At 44.7% G+C, this 22608-nt stretch overlaps 1 protein-coding gene across 1 annotated transcript; it reads left to right on the forward strand.

The window, feature by feature from the left end:
* LOC140644640 (butyrophilin subfamily 3 member A2-like) lies at positions 1-9965 on the forward strand. Its single transcript, XM_072847662.1, has 7 exons — positions 1-73; positions 1755-2114; positions 2838-3122; positions 4064-4162; positions 8688-8708; positions 8892-8918; positions 9412-9965. The coding sequence occupies exons 1-7, from the start codon at positions 1-3 to the stop codon at positions 9963-9965; spliced, it is 1419 nt and encodes a 472-aa protein (XP_072703763.1).
* The last annotated feature ends 12643 nt before the right edge of the window (positions 9966-22608 follow it).

The following is a 22608-nucleotide window of genomic DNA, read 5'->3' on the forward strand; positions in this document are numbered from 1 at the left end:
ATGGGTTCCCGATATCAGCAGGCAACAACTCTTCACATCATTATTTTCCTACAGATAACTCATTTGGTCACAGGTAAATCTAGGTTTTGTTCTAATAACAATTTGATTTTAAAAGATATCTGATTTCCAGAGCTAATGGGTAGATCTAGAAGTAAAAAAAAAAAAAGTAGATTTGTGGGGGGTTTTTTGGCAATGCATATTTTATTTGCAACGTATTTGTAGCAATACCTGGTTTTTTATATATATAGCAGACACTCACCATTCCCTCCACTAATTTTCTGAAGTCAGAACCAAAGAGTAGCATTATATGAAATCTTAATACACTTCAATCATGCAGATGGCACAAGGCCTAAGCAATACTAAAGACTCACTTAAACCTTCAACATGGGATTATAAATAGATTCACAAGCCCCCCATGACTGTTTTTCAGGGAGCTTCCTTTCTCATTTTTTGAGTCATTTTTCAGCTTGGCTGACCCTGTCACTTTATCATGCTGAGAAAGCCTAGGTTCCTTTTTGTATCTCCCACTTTAGAGTAGTGAACTGAATGGGAAAGGTAAGCTCTGTAAAGGGCCATTAGTATTTTTGCTGTTAAACCTCAACACTAAGCTTGTCCTTTTTCACTAACAACCATTTTGCAACAAGTTGCGTGCATTTGAAATGAAATGTACTTACTGTGGTGTGTTTCATCACTGAATGCAGACACTCTAGTGAGAAGATTATGGACATCTGAAATTGGGTAGGCAAAATCCTGCCTTTGTGAGCTCCAGCCTTACAAAATGAGCTAGGCTTTCTGCATGATAGACATGCCATTTCTACATCTGAAACAGTCTATAGACTGAGCTCAGTATTTTCAGCAGCATCTCCTTGAGGTTACACTATGTTCTAAGGATAAGTGGTAGTGGTGAAGGATGGCAGAGGATGGCAGGGGCCTTCACTTACAAAACTGTGCTTGTATATGTTCATATGGACCTACGGAGATGTGATCTGATTACTGTCACGGGATATCTTCCTCTCCAATCCTCTTGTCCCATCAGTCTATGCCTGGTAAACTAGCCTTTACAGTGGGAGATTATGGAACTTGCTCTTGAGATAGCATCCTAGTCCAGAGCATTTTCTGATTTATTGATTTTTACCAGAGTAGAATAGCTCCTTTTCCTTGCATTCAGATACCTGTATGTATTCCAGTTTCCTACAGGAAGTGCTAATGAGAACATTTGTGACACTACTGCATCCAGCTCTGAAGTCCTCAGTACAGGAAAGACATGGGCCTGTTGTAGCGGGTCCGGAGGAGGACCACAAAAATGATCAGAGGGATGGAACACCTTTCCTATGAGGACAGGCTGAGACAGTTGGGGTTGTTCAGCCTGGAGAAGAGAAGGCTCCGGGGAGACCTTATTGAAGCCTTTCAATACTTAAAGGGGGCTTATGAGAAAGATGGGGACAGACTTTTTAGTAGGGCCTGTAGTGATAGGACAAGGGGTAATGGTTTTAAACTAAAAGAGGGGAGTTTAGACTAGATATAAGGAAGAAATATTTCACGATGAGGGTGGTGAAACACTGGAAGAGGTTGCCCAGAGCAGTGGTAGATGCCCCATAGATTCAAGGTCAGGTTGGAGGGGGCTCTGAGCAACCTGATCTAATTAAAGATGCCTCTGCTTACTGTAGTGGGATTGGACTAGATGACATTTAAAGGTCTCTTCCAACTTCTATGATTCTATGACTGGTAAGATTTACACCTATATCTTCTTGCAGGCCAGTATAAAATTATTCCTCCTGACAAGCCTGTCATTGGAGTCATTGGAAAAGGAGTCATCCTGCCCTGTCAGCTGAAAGATAAGATAATCCCTGAGAGACTTTCCGTTCAGTGGGTATTTACTGGAAACTCCGAAAAAATAAGTGATGTGACCACTTATTATGGAAAAAACACACACAATCCAGTTCATGAGTACGAGACATACCAGGGCAGGACAAATTTTTTTCAGTCTGAATTTAATAAGGGAAACGTGTCTCTTCACCTGAAAAATGTCATGCTCTCAGACAAAGGGAAATACATCTGCAGTGTCTTTTTTGAGAACTGGTATGATGAAGTGGTGGTTGACCTGAATGTGGCAGGTGAGTGGAATGGCAGGCATTTGCTATTTCTTCCTCAGTCATAGTATAACATCAGAAAGGTCTATGGGGTACCAATGGGTTGGATTCATGTCACTTGCTCTTAGCCATGTGAAAGACCAGCCTCTGCTATAGCTTAGGCTACCTCTATTGCCAGCAGACTCTGAATAGTCGTAGATGTCTTTTTGCCATGTCTTACAGAGGGAGTGTAGGCAACATGTTAGCTTTAAAACATTAAAAGGTAGGAGAGAGATGAATCCTAGGGTAAAACAAAACTGTCTTTGCAGAGACGAAGCAAATGAAGCCTGACTGAAACTGCATTTGGTACTGCAAACCATTTCTCATGCTCTTGCCCTACACATAATCTCATTTTCTGTCTGGTATTCCACTTTTCATCTATTCATGTGTCATCCAACTTTGCTTTACCAACAAATTTCCAGTCAGTGCAATGCTACTTTATTTTAATTCCAGTTGTTCGTGGAGATAACAAAAATCAGTCCAAAGATCTGTCTCTGTCAGGACTGTAAAAGGGAAGTTACGTACAAATGTCGCATTTTAGGAAGAGGTATTTACCAGCAATTTAATGAGAACTAAAATTTCAAATCTGATGAATTTACACACTGTGTTTCTAGATAAATCTGGGGAAGACCTTCCCACTGTGCACTGTTTGGTGAGAGAATATCTTGTCTCCTGTTTGTTGGAGCTTGTTTGTTTGCTGTTCTATAGCTAAAGGTGATGAGTCTTCAGTTTTCCTGGATGGTCATGTGGGTCAGGGCATTGGCGTCACCTGCAAGTCACAGGGATGGTTTCCAGAGCCCAAGGTAGTTTGGCTGAACAGCAAAGGACAGACACGGAAGGAGGAAGTGACCACCCAAAGCACAAAGACTTCTTCAGGTCTTTTTGATGTTGTAAGTTCCATGAATCTCGAACCAGGATCTGACAAGGAAGTCTCCTGCAGAGTAGTCAATAACTTACTCAATGCAATGTGTGAATCCCGAGTCCTGATTTCAGGTGAGTGACCTCCAGGATCAATTGCTCTCTGGACCGGTTGGTAGGCTGCTGTCTATTGTCTCTCCATTGACCTTGGAGTGATTCTGGACACCCAGCCCAAGCACAAATTACTAGTGTTTGGATGGATAACATGACAAGGAGTCCATCTTTATGTCTTAGATTACTTGTTACAGTCAAGATACATCTTAGCTATAAATACTAATGCAGAGCTCTCATTAGCTGCCACTTGAGAGCACTATGCCACTTTGGAGAGGGAAGGATTTAGAAGTGCCCATGTGGAGAACAAAGGCCCTACACAATGCTGGCAGGGTACCCAGGACAATGACCGGACACAGCTGGCGTATGCCGATAGGAAATGCTGAATATCTGCTCCCATCTCTTTTTCTCTCACTAACACCACCACGATTACTCTGAGCTTCAGCATGTGCCTCCCTCTGGTCTGGATTCCTTGTCTGGAAAGTAGGCAATTTTATTTCAAAAGGGGAAGAGGAGGATCCTTCTTTTTCCATCTGAAATGTCACTGAAGACAGTTCTGCTTTGCTGAAAACTTAATCTTGTAATTCAACAGTGCAAATACTGGCCTCAGAGATGGACTGCTCAGCACATCTCCCTCATAAAGAGGTAGCTTCTCCAAACATGCCTCTACCCATGGCAGTCTGAGTCTGAACGAGTATGGGTGTATGCAGTGTAAGAGAACAGTTTGATTGCCTGCACACAGGCATCTAATACTATCTCTGATGGCCCAGAATAGCTGGCGGCGCAACATATGGATGTTTTGGGATTCATGGGAGACCTGCAACCTTTAGGGGTGGCAGGAGGAGACTGTAAAGGATGCATTACAGCAAATGAAATGGCACTAGATGCGTATGCTTTGGCCACTGGAGCCTGTCATAGCTGTTTCACAAACATTCAGTGAAAGCAACACCATTTATATTTTACAGATGTCTTCTTTCCTTCCACTTCACCTTGGATGACGGCCTTCCTTGTAATTTTATTTGTTAATATAGCTGTTATTGCTGCTATAGGTTATAAACTAAACAGTAAGTATTTCCACCTACAACAGGTGATATGGAAGTTTTCATCTACAATGCAAAATACAGTTAATGAAAACCTAATTAACATTTTAACATCAGATTCAGAAAGAAACATGAGAATGAGAGGGATGGATAGAGAAAAAATTAACAGATGTATGATTAAAAGTAGAGTATGGGTGGGGGCTGCATGCGTGTGAATGCACAGAGAATCTTTTACAGGAAGGTCACTACTATGAGATGCCATTTTGTATGATCACAGATATTTACAGGCACAGATTATGACTTTAGCTTTTAGAATAGTGGATTTTTGAAAAATTTCTCATTTTAAAATGAGAAACTTTGAAATTATATTTCAATATTCTCAATAGACGTCTTGTTTAAAAAATAAAAAAATTTAAAAGTTCCTTTGTTTTTCCAGGTAGTTTTACACAATCCCGTGAAGCAGGTGAGTAGTGAACCAGCGAAACCCACATGAACATATTTTAGGAGAAAAGTTTATGCTCCTGAGCCAGCAACAGTCTCAGAAGCAGTTTTATAGGTGTGATAATAATGCAGGCATGATCAATATTTAAGTATTTCAGTTTTTCAGAGGACCAAGGTGAAGTGGGGGTGTTTAGACACTGCTTAGCTCTGAGTACGGTCACTGCTGCTTAAGCATGGAGCTTTGCTTCTTTCACTCATAGGCAGATCTTGTTGTCAGCACAGACAAACTGGGGTACTCTCCTGTTGCATAGACTCCAATACAACAATACAGTCAATGGGTTGTATTGCTCCAGAGCTCACTCAACTGTTCCTCAAGACAAAAATAATAATAAAAAACCCCATACTGAAATGTGAACATCAGCTGATGAGCCCAATACAAACTTTTTTAATCTGCCTACATACTTGGATGTGGAAGCTCTCCTTGCCTCTAGCATTTCTCCAGATGTGAGGTTATAGAGGGGCTTCTTCAGTAAATGGTTTCTGTTCCAGTAGCTCTTTTTTCTTCATGTATTTCTAAGGTCTTCTGGTATTCAAATAACCCTCTGTTAAAATGACTTAGTTTTTCTACAGAACTGATGGGTTCAACTTTCAACTATCATTCCAGATCCTTTGACTGGTATAATTTATTTTTTATTGTTTTGAGATAGTGAATAATTAATATTGTAATTTTTTTGGTTTTTTTCAGTAAGATCGAGGAATAACATGGTAACAGGTAAATGCTCCTTGAAAACTGTGAGGATATCTTGAAAGCATAAAATCAAATGCACTGTTCTAGGGCATTTTGATTTCTTGGACATAAATCTCAAAAGTAGCAGTCCTTATGGCCATAAAGGATTCGATGACAATTGGTCACATTGTCTTTTATAATTATAAAGTATAGAACCCTCCATAGGTAGCCTGAAGCAGAGTAAATCACTCAAGGTAATCCTCTGATGCTTGCAAGATGGTGAACATACTGATACACCGTGATCTAGTATGATTGCACTAATATCTTTAGGTATAACCTTATCAATGCTGTAATTGCTCTGAAAATGCCATTGTTCTATGTCAGGTTTATGCTCCATTTTTTTCATGGCTGGATCACAGTAATCCATGTATTCTGATCTTTTGTCTCCTCTGTTTTAACCTGCTAATAATTCCCAAGATTATTAGAGAAAAATAAAATTAAATAACAAGCCTTGAAATGTTTACTGCTAAATTGCACCCCATGGCTTTGACTGTGATCCTCTCATGCAGACAGTCTAGCCTGAAGAAACAAGTAACAATTCTTGCTGCAATTTCTGCAAATTCTGTGTGTTGTCAGCATAAATTTCTTGCCAAATAATAACAGTAAACAAGACATAGTCTAGAGGAGCTTGGTTATCTCATTTTGGCCTTTCAACTTACCAGGGAGATTCAATTTCTTTAAGTTTCTAAAATAATAGAAGTCTCAGGATCTTCCTGAGAGTCTTGTCTTTGTAGTCAGCTAAGAGAAACAGGAACATTCAGAGAGAGATCAGATTCAAACTGTTTGAGAAAGCAATTATTGGGAAGAAGACTTGGGAGGTGGGGGATGGACTTCCTACATTGACTGAGAGAGACCAACAAAGCAACTAGATGAGATAAGAGACATTCATCTTGTAGATACCTAACAGAGATCAGATGAAGGTCATCTCATCTCTCTAGCCAGTTAAAGTCTCCTCCAAATTTGTGTGCTAATTTACCTGTTTGTTTATTTGACTTCCTAATTCTCCATGTAATTCAACCTTCTTTACCTCACCAAATAGATTAAGTTGATCATGGGTGGTCCTTTGTTAATATATTACTGAAGAAAAAGAAAGTAAAAGTATTCAAGAAAACATTGTAATTAAACTTTTTAAATCTGATACTGAAATGTAGACATTAATAATCATATATAATTTCTTTCAGAAAAAGAATGTTTGGAGATAGAACTAGGTAAGAATACAGTTTTCCTGTTCCTTTTAGTACTTCTAGGGTGCATACTATTTGCTTCCCCAAAAGAGCAAATGAGATGTAGATTTTTACATGAAGCACTTCTGGATGTGTCTGTTCCCTTTAACAAACATTTTTATGACCTGTTTTCAAGTTGATTATAAACTCAAAAATGATCCATTTTCCAATAACTTGTTGGAGCTTTAGTAATTGAGGACAATGAAATAATTTAAAAGCTCATCTCATCATTTTTAACTTCTAAATTAAACCAACTGACCAGCCAGTAATGCGTTTTTTTTCCTTCCTTTTTTTGTTTTGTTTGTTGATCAACTTAGAATTAGAGAAGAAAACAAACAAAGGAGGTAAATATAGTTCCACAATTAAGACAACGTTAATCAACACTTACAAGTAGGTATATATGAGAGAATTAAAATAAGCTTCTTCATAAAGAAGCATAGCAGCTTGCCTTTATTCAAATGATTGTTACTTCTATTTCATTTTTAGTCACTGCTAAAAAATGTTATTTAGTGTGGCTCTACGTCCAAGAGGCTTGTGATACTTTTCTGCTTCTGTGTAATCTCTCTGCCTGGAGTCTTGCTAACTGTACTGAGATTTCTTGAAGCTCTGACCTACTGCTGCTCCTGTTCTTTTTCACTTTCTGGTCAAATTATTCAAACAGCTGTAACTAGCATCACAAAGGCAAAAATGTACGGCTCGGACTCTGTATCCTGAGAAATATTGGCTTAGATGTTCAGCTACATACAAAATAAGTACTAAGGAAAATTCCATGTCATGCTTCCCTCTCTCTTCCTGCTTCATCCCTCAACTGAGATACCCACCTGGAGGGAACCCATACAGTGAAGACCCTCCTGGAGATCAACTCCTTTTGGATGAGTAGGCCTCCTGAATACCAGGCAGGAGACTTTAGGGCATTTCAAATAATATTAGACAGCTTGTGCCTGTGAATACGCAGTATAAAAATAACATTAGACAACTTATGCCACAATAAGGAGGATACTATCAGTGCCATCAATATTGATCAGCAATATTATTAGTTGCACCTTGAGAACTCAAAAATAGACACCTGCATTTGGTCACCTAAGCCTGCATACCAAACTATGTTGACTATGTTAATTTGGGTTGTAATTCAGCTGTTTATACTAGCATATCTAGATTCTGCTGAGATGTCATGAGGTTTTTCTGCCCAGGGCACATTTCAGACAGCACTGGAGGTGTACAACTAAGGGAAGAAGGGTAAGAAAAGGGAAAAAAAGAGTGCCATCACTCTAGAGCATAGATACAGTGCAGTATATTTGTGTTAATTTACACCTTTATCCACAACATATGCTTTTAAGAATTTAAGTTGACAAGTTTTCACATGGCAAATTTTAAAGGAAAAAATCATTTCAGTATGTGCACAGCGATAGAATTATTTCCTTCAGATCTCACCTCTTAATCGTTATCTCCTCAAGTTTTCATTTCCCTTATTAAAGTTATTCTTTTACAGTAACATCTGAAAAGAGACATCACCTTGGTAAGAAAACATCTTGTATAAATCTTACATTTTTATAAACCCCATAAAAAATAAAGCAAGTGTTCAGATGAGCCTGACTATGTCATCCATGAGGGTGAAGCCAATGCAAATATCTCTTCACAGTGAGGTTCGATTTTCTCCTTCAAGAGATTTGTCACACAGCTTGCTATAAGACCTCTTTGGACTATGAAAAATCCTCCTTGCCAGAAGTTTTTCTTACCTAAAAACTACACCAAAGCTACAGACACCTATGTTGCATCATGTGTTTTTTCCTTACAAATCACACCCACCTGAACCATTACCATGACAGCCAAGAAATTAATTTCCTCCACACAGCCCAACTGGCTGACTTAATGTCCTCTAAAATGCTTATTAAATGTAAACAAATACAGGCCTTCTCTAGAGGCCCAGTTTGTGTCCCTCACCTTGCAACGATGTCTCAAAAATTTAAAACACACAGATTAAAAAAAGTCCTCATGCAGACTCATGGCACTGCTTGACCTTCTATTGTTTGAGGTTGTCTGACTTTGAAAAACCCTTCACAAAATAACTGTTAATAACTGCAACATCTTTCCCTTTCAGAGCGACTCAAAGCTGAGCTGGGTAAGTGGTTTAGAAGTTTTATTTTATTGCTATATGTACTGGTGCATTGAGTAAAGTCAACACTGGGGCAGAATCACAGTAATGACAATAATTGCACATCAATAGAAAGAAATACTGTAGGTTGACAAGTGTCTAACTGCCCAATAGATTCATAAAATGCTACTCTCTGTTTCCTTTCTGTAGATTTCTGGGAAGCCAGAAGCCATGCAGGTAAGCTAGCAGGAGGAAGGGTGTGAAAATACAACAGCCATCTGTCCAAGCTACCCTGAAATGACAATGCCATGATGTTAGAGATATACCAGCTGAGCTGGAGTCACAGGAATATGCCTGGCTTGGTTAACAGGAAATGAGGCTGGGATGTGGCAGTCGGGAAGACTGAGAAAAGGAGTTGCTGAAAGATGTCAAAGTCTGGGGTGGGGTGTGGACACAATTCTGGAGAGGACAGATGGCCGTATGGAAAAGAGAAAGAGAGATTTATTGTAAAGCGTGTGGACTTGTGCCCCGAGAAAGGACATGGCTGTGACAGCTCCAAGGTACCTCTCGGTTCATCAGTGATTGCGTGCCCTGTTCTGGGGAATGTTTAAGTTCTTTGTTGAATCATGCCAGGACCACTCAGACCCTCAAACGCTTCAACCCATTGCCCCATGCGGAGAGAGGTCCCTGAGCCGCTCTGCTCATCAAATGATTCTCGTTTTCCCTCCAGTTCCCATTACTGTGAATCCTGACTGCCGAGTCCTGGAGCTGCAGGTGCCAGGGGCTCCAGGTGTGGAGAGCCACGCGTCTGAACCTGCTGGCCCAAACACTCCCTCCACAGTCCCTATCCTGGTGGCAAAGGAAGGGTTTGCAGCTGGGAAGCACTACTGGGAGGTGGAGGTGGGCCAGCAGCAGGACTGGGTGCTGGGGGTGGTGAGGGAGAAAGGGAGACAGGAGGAGGAAGGGGAGGACTCCTGGGGAGGACTTCCTGGGGAGGACTACTGGGCTCTGCACAGGTCCCAGGGAGAGATTTTCTCTAGCGAAGGAGACTGCAGGATTGAGAAGCAGCAGATGCGTAATTCCGTGGTTGGTGTGCTTCTGGACTTGGAGGAAGGGCAAGTGAACTTTTATGAAGCAGAGCAGATGGCTCTCATGGTGAGAATGCCTCTAAGGCTTGGAAAGGAACCTGCAGAAATGTTTTGCCCATTTCTATCCAAAAGGGAAGGGACACGCACACCTCTTATCCACCCGGTCTTAATCCCTGTCCCTTTGGAGGCACTGTAAAAGGAAATTTTGAAGCAAATGGGTTGTAGAATCAAAGTTCTCTGCCAAGAGGTCAGGGCTGAGAGAGGGAGAGACTAGAACGGCTTAGGACATCGGTAATTATCAAATAAAGAGAGTAGGACTGGGGAACAAAACAGGAAAACCTGAAAAAAGGGGAGAAAAAATGAGAGAAAATTACAGTGTCTCAAAATAGGAAAAAATGCCCTTTGAAGCAAAACAACTTTTCAATATTATTTGTTCTCAACTAAGGGAACAGAGAAAGCCTCTAATGATTGCTTTCTGGTGCAGAATATTATCAAGGCTGTGTGTGAATTCCAAGATGTGTATAAACCATCAGCAAAAAAAATGCACTATTATAAGTAGGCCCAGGACAAAGAGAAAACTTCACACCTCTTATCTGCCCAGTCTTAATCCCTGTCCCATTAAAGCTTCTTTAAGTAGAACTGTGAGATCTAACGGATGAGGGAAAGACAGTTCAGTGGAAAGAAGAAGGGAAAAGTTAAATGTCAGACAACAGTAATGCAAAATTAAAGAAGAAGAAACCTGAGGCTGAAACGGGGGAAAAAAAATTGAGAAAGGAAAAAGAATCAGCTAGTTGAAAGAAGCTTGGGATCAGATTCAGAAAACCCTAGGCAGGAGTCTGAGTTCCCATTACAGGTCATGAAAGTCTTATCAGTACAGCGGTGGTTTCAGTTGCTTGAAGATAGAATTGTCATTATGCGATGCTATATAGCCTGTCTTTCCTCCTTCTCTAGGAACATGACTTGTACTCCATGTTCTGTATTTATGTTAGGTTGAATGCCATCCTTAAAGTTAGACAAGCCAAATTCTACCATTCTTGTATCAAGAAATGAAATAAATGTATTTTGAAGGAAAAGAGTGTCGTTTTGAAAAGTTTTCTTTTAAACTTTAAGCTTGTTGGAAAATTTATGGTAGGAAAGAGTTAAAAGAGGGGCTGTGTTTTCCAAGAATGTGCTAAAATTTGGCAGGATACTGAGCATACCTCATTTCTCTGCATCACTGTGGTGGGTTGACCCCAACTGCCAGCCAGGTGCCAGCACAGATGCTCGCTCCCTCCTCCTCCTCCATTGGGACAGGGGGAGGAAACATGAGGAACTGGAGGGAGAAGACTCATGGGTCAAAATAAAGACCAAGAAATCACTTACCAATTGCTGTCATGGGCAAAAGAAATTAGACTTGGGGAATTTAACTTAATTTACTGCCAATTGGCAGAAATATTCAGTTACTGGTTTGGGTATCAGGAAATGAAAAAAGACAAACATCTCAATCACCTTTCTCTCTTTCCCAGGCTCAACTTCACACCCAGGCTCAACTCCACTCCAGACACCTCTCCCCCCACCTTTCTATCATCAAAGGTTACACTCCGTTTCTCCAGTGAGGCAACAAGCCGTGCAGGGGGTTGGGGTCAGGACATAGTGCTTTCTCTTTGCCACGCCTTCCTTCTCACTCTTTTCCTATGCTCCAGTGTGGGTCCTCCATGAGCTGCACTCCCTTCAGAGGTGTACCTGCTCCAGTGTGGGCTTAGCCACTGGCTGAAATCCTTTCAGGGGGGTGCCTGCTCATGGAGCACCTCCTCCTCCTCTGACCTTCGGTTCTTTCTCAGTCTTTTGTTCCCTCCTCTTTCTGGCATTTTCTGCCCTTTCACAAATACATTTTCATCGAGAGGCCACAAACTCCTCTGACTGGCTCAGCTTTGGTGTGCAGTGGGTCCATTGTGGAGCTGGCTGGAACTGTGTCTGGCACAGGGCAGCCCTGGACCTCTTCCCACCCCTGCAGCCCCCAACACCCACTACCAAAACCTACACCCAAAACAACCGCACCCAAACAGCTTTCTGCAGTTGGCCAAGTCCATATGAGGTTCCTATAGCACCTCTAAGGTCAAGCTGGTCCATCAGGAGCTATGAAAAGCAGCTGTCTTCAGAAGGATGGGACGGGGAATGTAGCATAGTCCTCTGGCAGAAGTACCGAATGTGAAAAGTATCTGGTTTGCTTCCCATGGATGCTCAAGCTGCCCTGACAATACAGATAATTTCCCAAAACAGAAAAGAGCATAGCAGAAGACTGACAAGAACCAGTGACTAACTTTGGGCCAGCACTCCTAAAAATATCCTCACGGCCTATGTGGAGTTAGTGAACTTGACCAACAGGGACAGTATTTGCAGGCTGGGAATCAATTCTCAGCTGGAAGCCAACTGATAACCCAGAAAACACAGCAGAGAACGTGGCGGATGGTTGCGTCTGTCTGTTATGTCAGCAGCACAGTGTAGGCTGCAGTACTCCTGCTTACGAATCATAGCACATATGGGATTTACTTGCAGGCAGGCTAGAGCTGTGCCACTTCCTATCCTCTGCCGTTATTCTTGGTTAGCTTTCTGAAAACCATAAATTTCAGTTTAGCTCTCTGGAACTGGAGCAACCTTTAGCTCAGGCTCACAAAAAACAATGAGTGGAGTGCAATGTGACCAATCTGAGGGGCAGCTTGGGGTCTCCTCCTTGAATCAGAGAATCATAGAATTATTTAGGTTGGGAAAGACCTTTAAGATCATCAAGTCCAACTGCTGATCTAGCACTGCCAAGTACACCACCCTCAAGCGAATCAATGCTCTCCCCCAGCTTACTGTCATAGAATCACAGAATCACAGAATTGTATAGGTTGGAAAAGACCTTTAAGATCGAGTCCAACCGTAAACCTAACACTACCAAGACCACCACTACACCATGTCCCTAAGCACCTCATCCAAACGTCTTCTAAATACCTCCAGGGATGGCGACTCAGCCACTTCCCTGGGCAGCCTGTTCCAATGCTTGACAACCCTTTCCGTGAAGTAAAATTTCCTAATATCCAGTCTAAACCTCCCCTGGTGCAACTTGAGGCCATTTCCTCTTGTCCTATCACTTGTTACCTGGGAGAAGAGACTGACCCCCACCTCTCTACAACCTCCTTTCAGGTAGTTGTAGAGAGCAATAAGGTCTCCCCTCAGCCTCCTTTTCTGCAGACTAAAGAACCCCAGTTCCCTCAGCCGCTCCTCATAAGACTTCTGCTCTAGACCCTTCACCAGCTTCGTTGCCCTTCTCTGGACACGCTCCAGCACCTCAATGTCTCTCTTATAGTGAGGAGACCAAAACTGAACACAGCATTCGAGGTGCGGCCTCACTAGTGCCAAGTACAGGGGCACGATCACTTCCCTAGTCCTGCTGGCCACACTATTTTTGATACAAGCCAGGATGCCATTGGCTTTCTTGGCCACCTGGGCACACTGCTGGCTCATATGCAGGCGGCTGTCAACCAACCCTCCCAGGTCCTTTTCTGCCAGGCAGCTTTCCAGCCACTCTTCCCCAAGCCTGTAGTGTTGCATGGCGTTGATGTGGCCCAAGTGCAGGACCTTGCACTTAGCCTTGTTGAACCTCATACAGTTGGCCCCAGCCCATCGATCCAGCCTGTTCCAGGTCCCTCTGTAGAGCCTTCCTCCCCTCCAGCAGATTAACACTCCCGCACAACTTGGTGTCATTTGCAAACTGACTGAGGGTGCACTCGATCCCTTCATCCAGATCATTGATAAAGATATTAAACAGGACTGGCCCCAACACAGAGCCCTGGGGAACACCACTTGTGACCGGCCGCCAACTGGATTTAACTCCATTCACCACCACTCTTTGGGCCCGGCCATCCAGCCAGTGTTTTACCCAGAGAAGCGTACACCCGTCCAAGCCATGAGCAGCCAGTTTCTCCAGGAGAATGCTGTGGGAAACTGTGTCAAAGGCTTTACCGAAGTCTAGATAGACAACATCCACAGCCTTTCCCTCATCCACTAAGCAGGTCACCTTGTCATAGAAGGAGATCAAGTTAGTCAAGCAGGACCTGCTTTCCTAAACCCGTGCTGACTGGGCCTGATCACCTGGGTGTCCTGTACATGTCGTGTGATGGCACTCAAGATGATCTGCTCCATAACCTTCCTCAGCACCGAGGTCAGGCTGACAGGCCTGTAGTTCCCCAAATCCTCCTTCTGGCCCTTCTTGTAGATGGGTGTCACGTTTGTTAACCTCCAGTTAACTGGGACCTCCCTGGTTAGCCAGGACTGCTGATAAAGGATTGAAAGTGGCTTGGTGAGCACTTCTGCCAGCTCCCTCAGTACCCTTGCGTGGATCCCATCCACCCCCATAGACTTGTGTGTGTCTAAGTGGTGTAGGAGGTTGCTAACCATTTCTCCTTGGATTGTGGGGGCTTCATTCTGCACCCCGTCCCTGTCTTCCAGCTCAGGGGGCTGGGTACCCAGAGAACAACTGGTCTTACAATTAAAAAGACGGAGGCAAAGAAGGCGTTAAGTAACTCAGCCTTTTCCTCATCCTTTGTCACTGTGTTCCCTCCCCCGTCTACTAGGGGCTGGAGATTCTCCTTAGCTCTCCTTTTGCTTCTAATGTATTTGAAGAAGTATTTCTTGTTGTCTTTTATGGCAGTAACCAAATTGAGCTCTAGCTCAGCTTGGCCCTTCTAATTTTCTCCCTGCACAACCTCGCTATACCTTTGTAGTCCTCTTGACTTGCCTGCCCCTTCTTCCAGAGGTCGTAGACTCTCCTCTTTTTCCTGAGTTCTAGCCAAAGCTCTCTATTCAGCCAGGACGGTCTCTTTCCCGGCCGGCTCGTCTTTCAGCACCTAGGGACAGCCTGCTCTTGTGCCTTTAGGACTTCCTCCTTAAAGAATGTCCAGCCTTCCTGGACTCCTTTGCCCTTCAGGGCTGCCTCCCAGGGGACTCTGTCGACCAGTCTCCTAAACAGGCCAAAGTCTGCCCTCCGGAAGTCTAAGGCGGCAGTTTTGCTGACCCCCCTCGTTGCTTCTCCAAGTATCAAAAACTCTATCGTTTCGTGATCACTCTGTCCCAGACGGCCTCCAGCCATCACATGGCTCACAAGTCCTTCCCTGTTTGTGAACAAGAGGTCCCGTGGGGCACCTTCCCGAGTTGGCTCCCTCACCAGCTGTGTCAGGAAGTTATCTGCCACACACTCCAGGAACCTCCTAGACTGTTTCCTCTCTGCTGTATTGTAATTCCAGCAGACATCCGGCAGGTTGAAGTCCCTCACAAGAAAAAGGGCTAGCGATCATGAGGCTTCTCCCAGCTGCTTATAGAATAGTTCTTCTGTCTCCTCATCCTGGTTGGGTGGTCTGTAACAGACTCCCACCACAATATCTGCCTTGTTGGCCTTCCCCCTGATTCTTACCCATAGATACACCACCCTATCGTCACCATCATCAAGCTCTAAACTATCCAAACACTCCCTAACATGCAGGGCTGCCCAACCACCTCTCCTGCCTTGCCTATCCCTCCTGAAGAGTTTATAGCCATCCAACGCCACACTCCAGTTGTGCAAGTCATCCCACCATGTTTCTGTGATGGCAACCGTATCATAGTTTTCCTGGTGTACAATGGCTTCCAGCTCCTCCTGTTTGTTGCCCATGCTGCGTGCATTGGTGTAGAGGCACTTCAGCTGGGCTGTCGTCCGTGTCTCCTTCACAGAGGAACACCCCTTGTGTGCTTTGAGGGGTTTCACTGGCATTTCCCTCCTGGCTCCTATTGCCTCATTATCCCCTAGCTCAACTCTGTTCGACTTCAGCTGTGCCCCAGTGTACCCTGCACATCTCAGAGACACAGGCTGAGTGCCCTCTCTAGCACCCACTCCCTCTAACCGTGGCACGTTGTCCCTCAGCTTCTCTCGGGCAAGCCTGATATTACTCCCCTCCCGCTTCAAGTCTAGTTTAAGGCTCTGTCGATGAGCCCTGCAAGCTCCTGAGCAAAGATTCTCTTTCCCCTTTGAGAAAGATGAATCCCATCAGACGCCAGTAAACCTGGTGCTGTGTAGGCCATCCCGTTATCAAAAAAACCAAATCCGTGGCGATGACACCAGCCATGGAGCCATGAGTTAATAAACTGGGTACCTCTGTTCCTTCGAGTGTCACTGCCCACAACTGGAAGGAGAGAGGAGAAAATAACCTGTGCTCCAGAGTCCCTTACTAGCCGTCCCAAGGCCCTGAAGTCTCTTTTGATTGCCCTAGGACTTTGTGTTGCAGCTTCATCGCCCCCACGTGGAAGAGCAGTAGAGGGTAATAGCAATTTCATTGCTGCCTACCTGAAAAATCAATAATGGATAATAGTCTGAGGGCCTTACCAGGGTAGGAAGTCTTCTCTTCACATCTTCTACCCGGGTCCCAGGAAGGCAGCAGACTTCCCTAAGAAGTGGGTCTGGTCTGCATATTGGGCCTTCTGTTCCCTTCAGAAGGGAGTCTCCTATGACAATGACCCATCTTTTTTTCTTTATAGAAGCAGTTTTGATGCAGGGCACAGGCCTACTTAACCTCGGCGACACCTCCAAGCTAGATGAACCATCGTCCTCGTTATTGTTCAGTTCCACTTGCAGACCCTCATACCTGTTATGCAAGGGCACCTGGGAAGGTGGGGTAGCCACATCACAGAGGACTGGAGCTGCCCTGGATGTTACTCCTGGAAGTGACAGAGTAGATGCTGATGCTGTCAGGCATGGAATGGGCACGAGCATGCCCAGAAACTGTGATGCCCATGTTCAGAAACCTCCATGTACAATCTCTTGACTGTAGATTCCATGGACTGAAGTGACTTGAAGGTGCTTGAGACAGCTGCTTGAGAAGCCTTAGCAGAGACTCCCCACTTCTCTCAGGAGTTCTACTCAAGCTCAGGCTCTTGTCCTTAGTCCCTACCTGAGCTACGTTACAACCCTGCCCATGCCTGGTCATCTACCCCACTGATCCAGACACTGACTGTCCTGGTTTCAGCTGAGATAGAGTTAATTTTCTTTATAGTGGCTGGTATGGGGCTATGTTTTGGATTTGTGCTGAAAACAGTGTTGATAATACAGAGATGTTTTAGTTGTTGCTGCACTAGTCAAGGACTTTTCAGCTTCCCATGCTCTGCCAGGTGCAGAAGAAGCTGGGAGGGGACACAGCCAGGATAGTTGATCCAAACTGACCAAAGGGCTATTCCATACCACATGACGTCATGCTCAGTATATAAAGCTGGGGAAGAAGAAGGAAGGGGGGGACATTTGGAGTGATGGCGTTTGTCTTCCAAAGTAACCATTACGCGTGATGGAGCCCTGCTTTCCTGGAGATGGCTGAACACCTGCCTGCCCATGGGAAGTGGTGAAGGAATTCCTTGCTTTGCTTTGCTTGTGTGCGTGGCTTTTGCTTTACCTATTAAATTGTCTTTATCTCAACCCTCGAGTTTTCTTACTTTTGCTCTTCCAATTCTCTCCCCCATCCCACCGGGGGGGAGTGAGCGAGCGGCTGCGTGGTGCTTAGTTCCTGGCTGGAGCTAAACCACGACACTGACCCTCACCCTGGTGCTTGACAATCCACCTGCTTCATCCCTACAGATCTGCCTAGTGGTAACTGTTGGCTGACTCTAGTTATCATCACTGGACCTCCTCCACTGTGGCTGAGATTTTGTTGCCGAGCACACAACCACATGCCTGCTTTGCCATCACCTTCAGCTCTTGGCCAACTTACCTTTATGCATCAGCCTGCCTTTGCTGCTCCCTGACATGACCAACGTAAAGGCTCAGTCCCATGAAGTGACATAAAGTTAAAGCTGGGGAAGCAGAAAACTTGCTGAGATGGGGGACTGAAGTTTTGGGAGGGATTTTAAAATAGTGTTTGAGAGACATTGCCTTGAAAAAGAGAGCAATATTCTATTGTGCAAAAAAGCTATGGACTGCAGTAATGTGCAGAATCTAACAGGGAGAGGACAGTGCTTTGAGGAAGCATGTTCATACCATGCGATCAGCAGTATCCTGAAGCCAGTCTTGCTCCTCAGCCAGGCTTAACTCGTGTGCTATTGCATAAGGCAGAAGCAGTAGCTAGGATTTAAACCTGCCTTTCCTTCCTAATGCTTGAGCCCGGGTAGAAAGGTACATCCCACTTCCCCAAAGGCTGGGCACTGATGCTATATAACATGTTGAACTAATCTTTGAATGGCAACACTTCCTTTTTTTAATATTTTTTTTTTAATGAGCCATGGCTTAACGATGGTGGTGAAGGAGAGGAGGTGAAAAATGGAGGTAGCTGCCACTCCTTCTAATTCCCTGTGATACCATCCTGCAAGAGGAAACAGCTCAGCACACTGAGCTACACCACTCCTCTTTCCTTCCCAGAAACCTGCATGGCTGTCCAAAAGCAATTCCAGCCAGCAAAACATGGCTTCACTGCAAAAAAACCCCTCTCCTTCCCTTCACTGCCTATCTTCACTTTAGTGACCGTCCTTTCACCTTTGCACCTACCTTGCCTCAGGACCAATTGAAAAACAGATGGGTTCAAAAATCAACCATTATGACTACGGGAGCAAAGAGCTTGCTTTCACCTGTGCTCCAAGGACGTGTCTCCTGTCTGCAGTGCTCCCTCACCCTGTGACTGCCAGCCCTTTCTCCTCCTTCCATTCCTCCATGACTCTGCCTTCCTGAGGTGGAGGAACAGCAGTCTGGGTGAGTTTTGCCCGTGATACTCCTTCCCTTCTTTCCTGCTTACAACTCAGTGATTTCAGCAAAGTCTGCAACTGCTTCATACTTGCTTCTCTTTTACTGTAGCAGAGAAGAGAAACGTCGTGCTCTCAGCAAGATTCAGAGGAAGCAATAGCATTTTGCAAGGTAGGAGAGCTTGCCTTGTTATATTGTAGCCCACTTATTCGTTATCGTATCCAACTCTGTGCAGCTGTGAAGTTTTCCTGTAGTTTTGGTTAGTGTACCTGCACAAAGTCGCTTGTGAGCCATGTGCTCGCTGTGGCTATGGGCTAGTGGGGAAGTGTCCAGGTTGAGAAAGCAGCCACATGAAGCTTGCTGACTCGAAACTATCTATTCGAATATTAGACAAATGGTGGGCCCATGTTATCCACCTGGAGTAGAGACAGTACAATACAAAAATGCATTGAGAAAAAGTTTATAGGGAGCAGGAGAAAAACCAAAGAGCTTCAGAATCTGCCTGGCATTCCCTGTTTCATTTCACTGTCCCAGTTATCAGTGGAAGCATTTATAGTGCCTTCCACTTTGCTCTGAGATCCTGTGATGTTAGTGTCAAATAAACCTTTGTGACAAGTTTGCAGGGAATGATGCTTGCTCTACCCAAGTTCCAAGAGAGTAAAACAATAGGAAAAAATCATTCCTCACAAGGCCATTTTGAGTTCTGTTTGGCCACTCAGTAAATGCTGGCAGCAATAATGATGTGATGCTGAGGATGGCCACATCACACAGGCCCTTCATACCAGCTTTCATCCCAACCCTTCCTGCAGCTTCAATGGACCAATCCAACCCCCAGCAGGAGGTAGCAAGCACCAGCAACCATTAATGCATTCATGCTGTAAGCTAGTTTAGGAAGCTGATGGGGTACAGATGAAACTGTTTAGGGCTGGGTCCAGCTGCCTGAAATGGCTGCCTGCAATGTCCTTGACCACCTGTGGTGGGGCAAAGGAGAGGACTGGAGACAGGAGGCTGTCCCATTGGACCTGCTGTGTTGCTCTGAAATGGCACTCCAGGTCCCTCTCGTGGATGCAGCCGTAATGGCTTGAAAGAACTGTGGCCAATACCAAGCACTTAGCCTTTTACTTGCCTCTGTATTAATTATGAGGAAGCACTGGAAAGGACAGTTATTTTGGTAGTCAGTGAACCTGCTGGGAAAGGAGAGTCTCTCTTCCAGTCCAATTTTTCCATTCACTCTTGCCAAAAGCATGTTTATTCTGCCTGGTTTATTCTGACAGTTTGCAGCGACTGCAAATCAGAAATCCATGGACCTTTCCTTACATGGATTTTTTTTTACTGCCTTGTTCCACAGCAAATAAAAATGCAGCATGAGGGCATCCTTGTGCTGGTGACAAAACAAGCCTATCAAGAGGAGAAATGAATGACAAAGGGAAGGGTGGGCAGACTATAGAAGCCTGCAGAAACCTCAAACCAAATACTGCCTTAACAGTGGCCTTTTTGTAAAAATCAGAACTGCTGTTGAGAGCAGTGCAGGTGAACCTGTAGGAAGTAGTGTCAAAGGTATCTCTGCCAGCAGCAGCTAGCCAAATGTTAGCTTAACATTGGCCAGTTTATGAACCTGTCGTGTTTGGTGTGAAAGTTACATCTACCAGCAGCTGCGTATCATCCTTTGGCAGGTAATACTCTTAAGTACTGAAGGACCCGTTCACACAGTCTGCATCTTTATTAGTACCAAGATTATTTTTACAAATGCTACTAGGGATAATACCATTGGAGATGTCAGGAACAGTCTTGTTATGAATATTTAGGGGCAGCAACTAAGAAGAATTGTATTATTAGCAACTCGATTCCTCAGAGTACACTTTATGTCAAGGCCTAAGTTACACAGAAGAAGATACGAGAAGCCTCCTGTGCTGCACAGGTGATCAGCTGGGCACAGCTTCCCTTTAATGTGACATGGGATGACAGGGAACACAATGTTTAAAGGAGAGAGGAGAGATGTGGTACTTGGCTTCATTGAGGATTTTGTTCTACCACCTTTCTCTGTCTCTTACATTGCAGCACATTAGAGATGATGACTGCCTGGCTCCAGAGAAGAAGAATGGGAATATTTTGTTCCATCCTTTTCCAATTTTGTATGTTCCTTTTTTCATCAGGTAAGAAATCCTCTTTCAAGTGGTCCCCTGACATTTTCCAGGCAAAAGAGACACAATACCTTTATGTCACCCAAAGGAGTAGCAGATGGTCCAACAGAACAATCTGATCAGTGCTTGGCCACTTGTACAACAAACCTAATGGGAATCCACAAAGCCCTGTGGGAGTAAGTGAGCAATGTGACATAGAGGCAGTCAGGTCACTGCTGGCTGGACCTCAGTACAGGCTATCTTGCCTTTCTTTGCTGTGAGCGTGCCTGCTGAGGAAGGAGAGGAACACATTTTAGCAGACAGGCATTCTTGGGGAGGCAGGATAAATGCTGTCCACACCATATGGAAGAGAAAGAAGACCTGGGATTTGCCGCTTCCCTTGTTGCTCAAACCAGCAAGGGTCTGCCTGCGTCCTTCCTCGTGTACTTCCCTAGGTGAGGTGGTGGGATGTGGAGGGATGGGAAAGGCAAATGTTGGGCTTGCAAGCAGGTCCTCTTGCTAGCTGTCATCTTTCCTACTCCTCAACTTTCCATGGGGATGTGAGTGTCAGCAGGAGGGTCATCAGGAGCAATCCTGGCTCTGATCCAGGCACGCAGCTCAACTTCCAGGTGCTCAGGGAGCTCATTTTTCCTATCTGCAAGTAAAGAAGGAGAATTGTCTAACAAACAATGCTTTTGTTAAAGGGGTAACAGGACAGTTGAGCAACGTGGATAAACAAGGTAAGAGACCACACCTACTTTGAAGAGTAACTGGCACAGTTTTCCAGGCCCCCTACACCTGATGAGGTGCCTTCTATCACCTGGTTACTTCTCCCCCCCACCGTGGTGAAACTCCCCACTCAGAAGAGTTGTGGACATGGCGCAGACCCAAGGGAAGGGTCTGGTGGGATGAGGGATGGTTTTCCATCGGAAGCCAGGGTTGGTGGTTTCTGTCAATTTTCTTAGGATGTCCCCTGCTCATGCTTGGGCCCCCATCCTGGTGTCTTATCAGCTCCGTATGAGTTCAGGATGGGCTGTAGGCTTGGGATCCCCTTGGTCAGTACCAGGACTTAACCGTTTCCTCTCCTCCCTGATGAAGTCTGAGGGGAAGGCAGTGGCAGAGCATAAGTGATGTCAGGCCCTAATGACCAAGCGGCACATCCATGAATACTGTTTCCCCTCACTCATCTTCCTCCTCTTTTATAGCTTCAGAAGCTATCTGCAACTGTTCTGAAGGTAAATCCATGCTTAATGTTTATTTGTCATGGCTGGCTCACCATCCTAGCAGTCCGGGTCCTGCTTGGGGAGGGAGATAAAGGGTGAGCTCTTGCTTGATCCACCCATTGTGGAGGTCCCTCCAGTACCTTGGGCAGACCATTGTCTCTTAGCATGGCATTGCCGGATGCTGCATAAAGTCTAGACAGGCTGAGAGGAGGCTCCCAGGGCACCTAAGAAATGTTAGGCATGGGATTCTCTGGTGGAGGGTTGGGTCAACCTTTGGGTGAGCACTGTGCTGTGACTTGGCCTTTGTCGTGCTTTCCTTTCTCCCACTCTGTCCTGCCTCCCTTGAAGTGAGCGACTCTGCTGGGGAAGCTAGGGGATGTAGGGTGGGGGGTAAACTCCTCAATGCGGGGTCAAGCAGCCAACTTTGTCCCAGTTTCCAGGGAACTCTGCAGTTGCTCAGCTGGGTGAAATGTTCTCCCGGGTACTGTGAGCCTAGAGCCCACCTCTACAACAACCTCCCCTTTCCAGCACATTGCCATACTGCTCCACTGCACTCAAGCATATATATATATATGTGTGTGTGTGTGTGTGTGTGTGTGTGTGTGTATTTAAATATATACTTTAAATGTTACCCTAGATCACTGGGCAGAGAAGCTTACCAACCCAAGTCTACTTTTCGCACTCTCAAAGTACCTCTGGTTCCCCACTGAAGAGGCTGATCACAAATCGTTCATCTCTTTCACTTCTAAGTCCTTTTTCTTCTTTAGAAAACTTCACATGAAATAT

The sequence above is a fragment of the Ciconia boyciana genome, chromosome 28 (genome assembly GCF_034638445.1).
Source record: "Ciconia boyciana chromosome 28, ASM3463844v1, whole genome shotgun sequence".
Taxonomy (NCBI): Eukaryota; Metazoa; Chordata; class Aves; order Ciconiiformes; family Ciconiidae; genus Ciconia; species Ciconia boyciana.

Bases quoted from the DNA above. Each gene is read 5' to 3' on its own strand.
- LOC140644640 (XM_072847662.1), top strand. From the start codon at position 1: ATGGGTTCCCGATATCAGCAGGCAACAACTCTTCACATCATTATTTTC. The intron at 3,123-4,063 runs GTGAGTGACCTC...TATATTTTACAG, and splicing joins ATCCCGAGTCCTGATTTCAG to ATGTCTTCTTTCCTTCCACT. The intron at 8,919-9,411 runs GTAAGCTAGCAG...TTTTCCCTCCAG, and splicing joins GGAAGCCAGAAGCCATGCAG to TTCCCATTACTGTGAATCCT.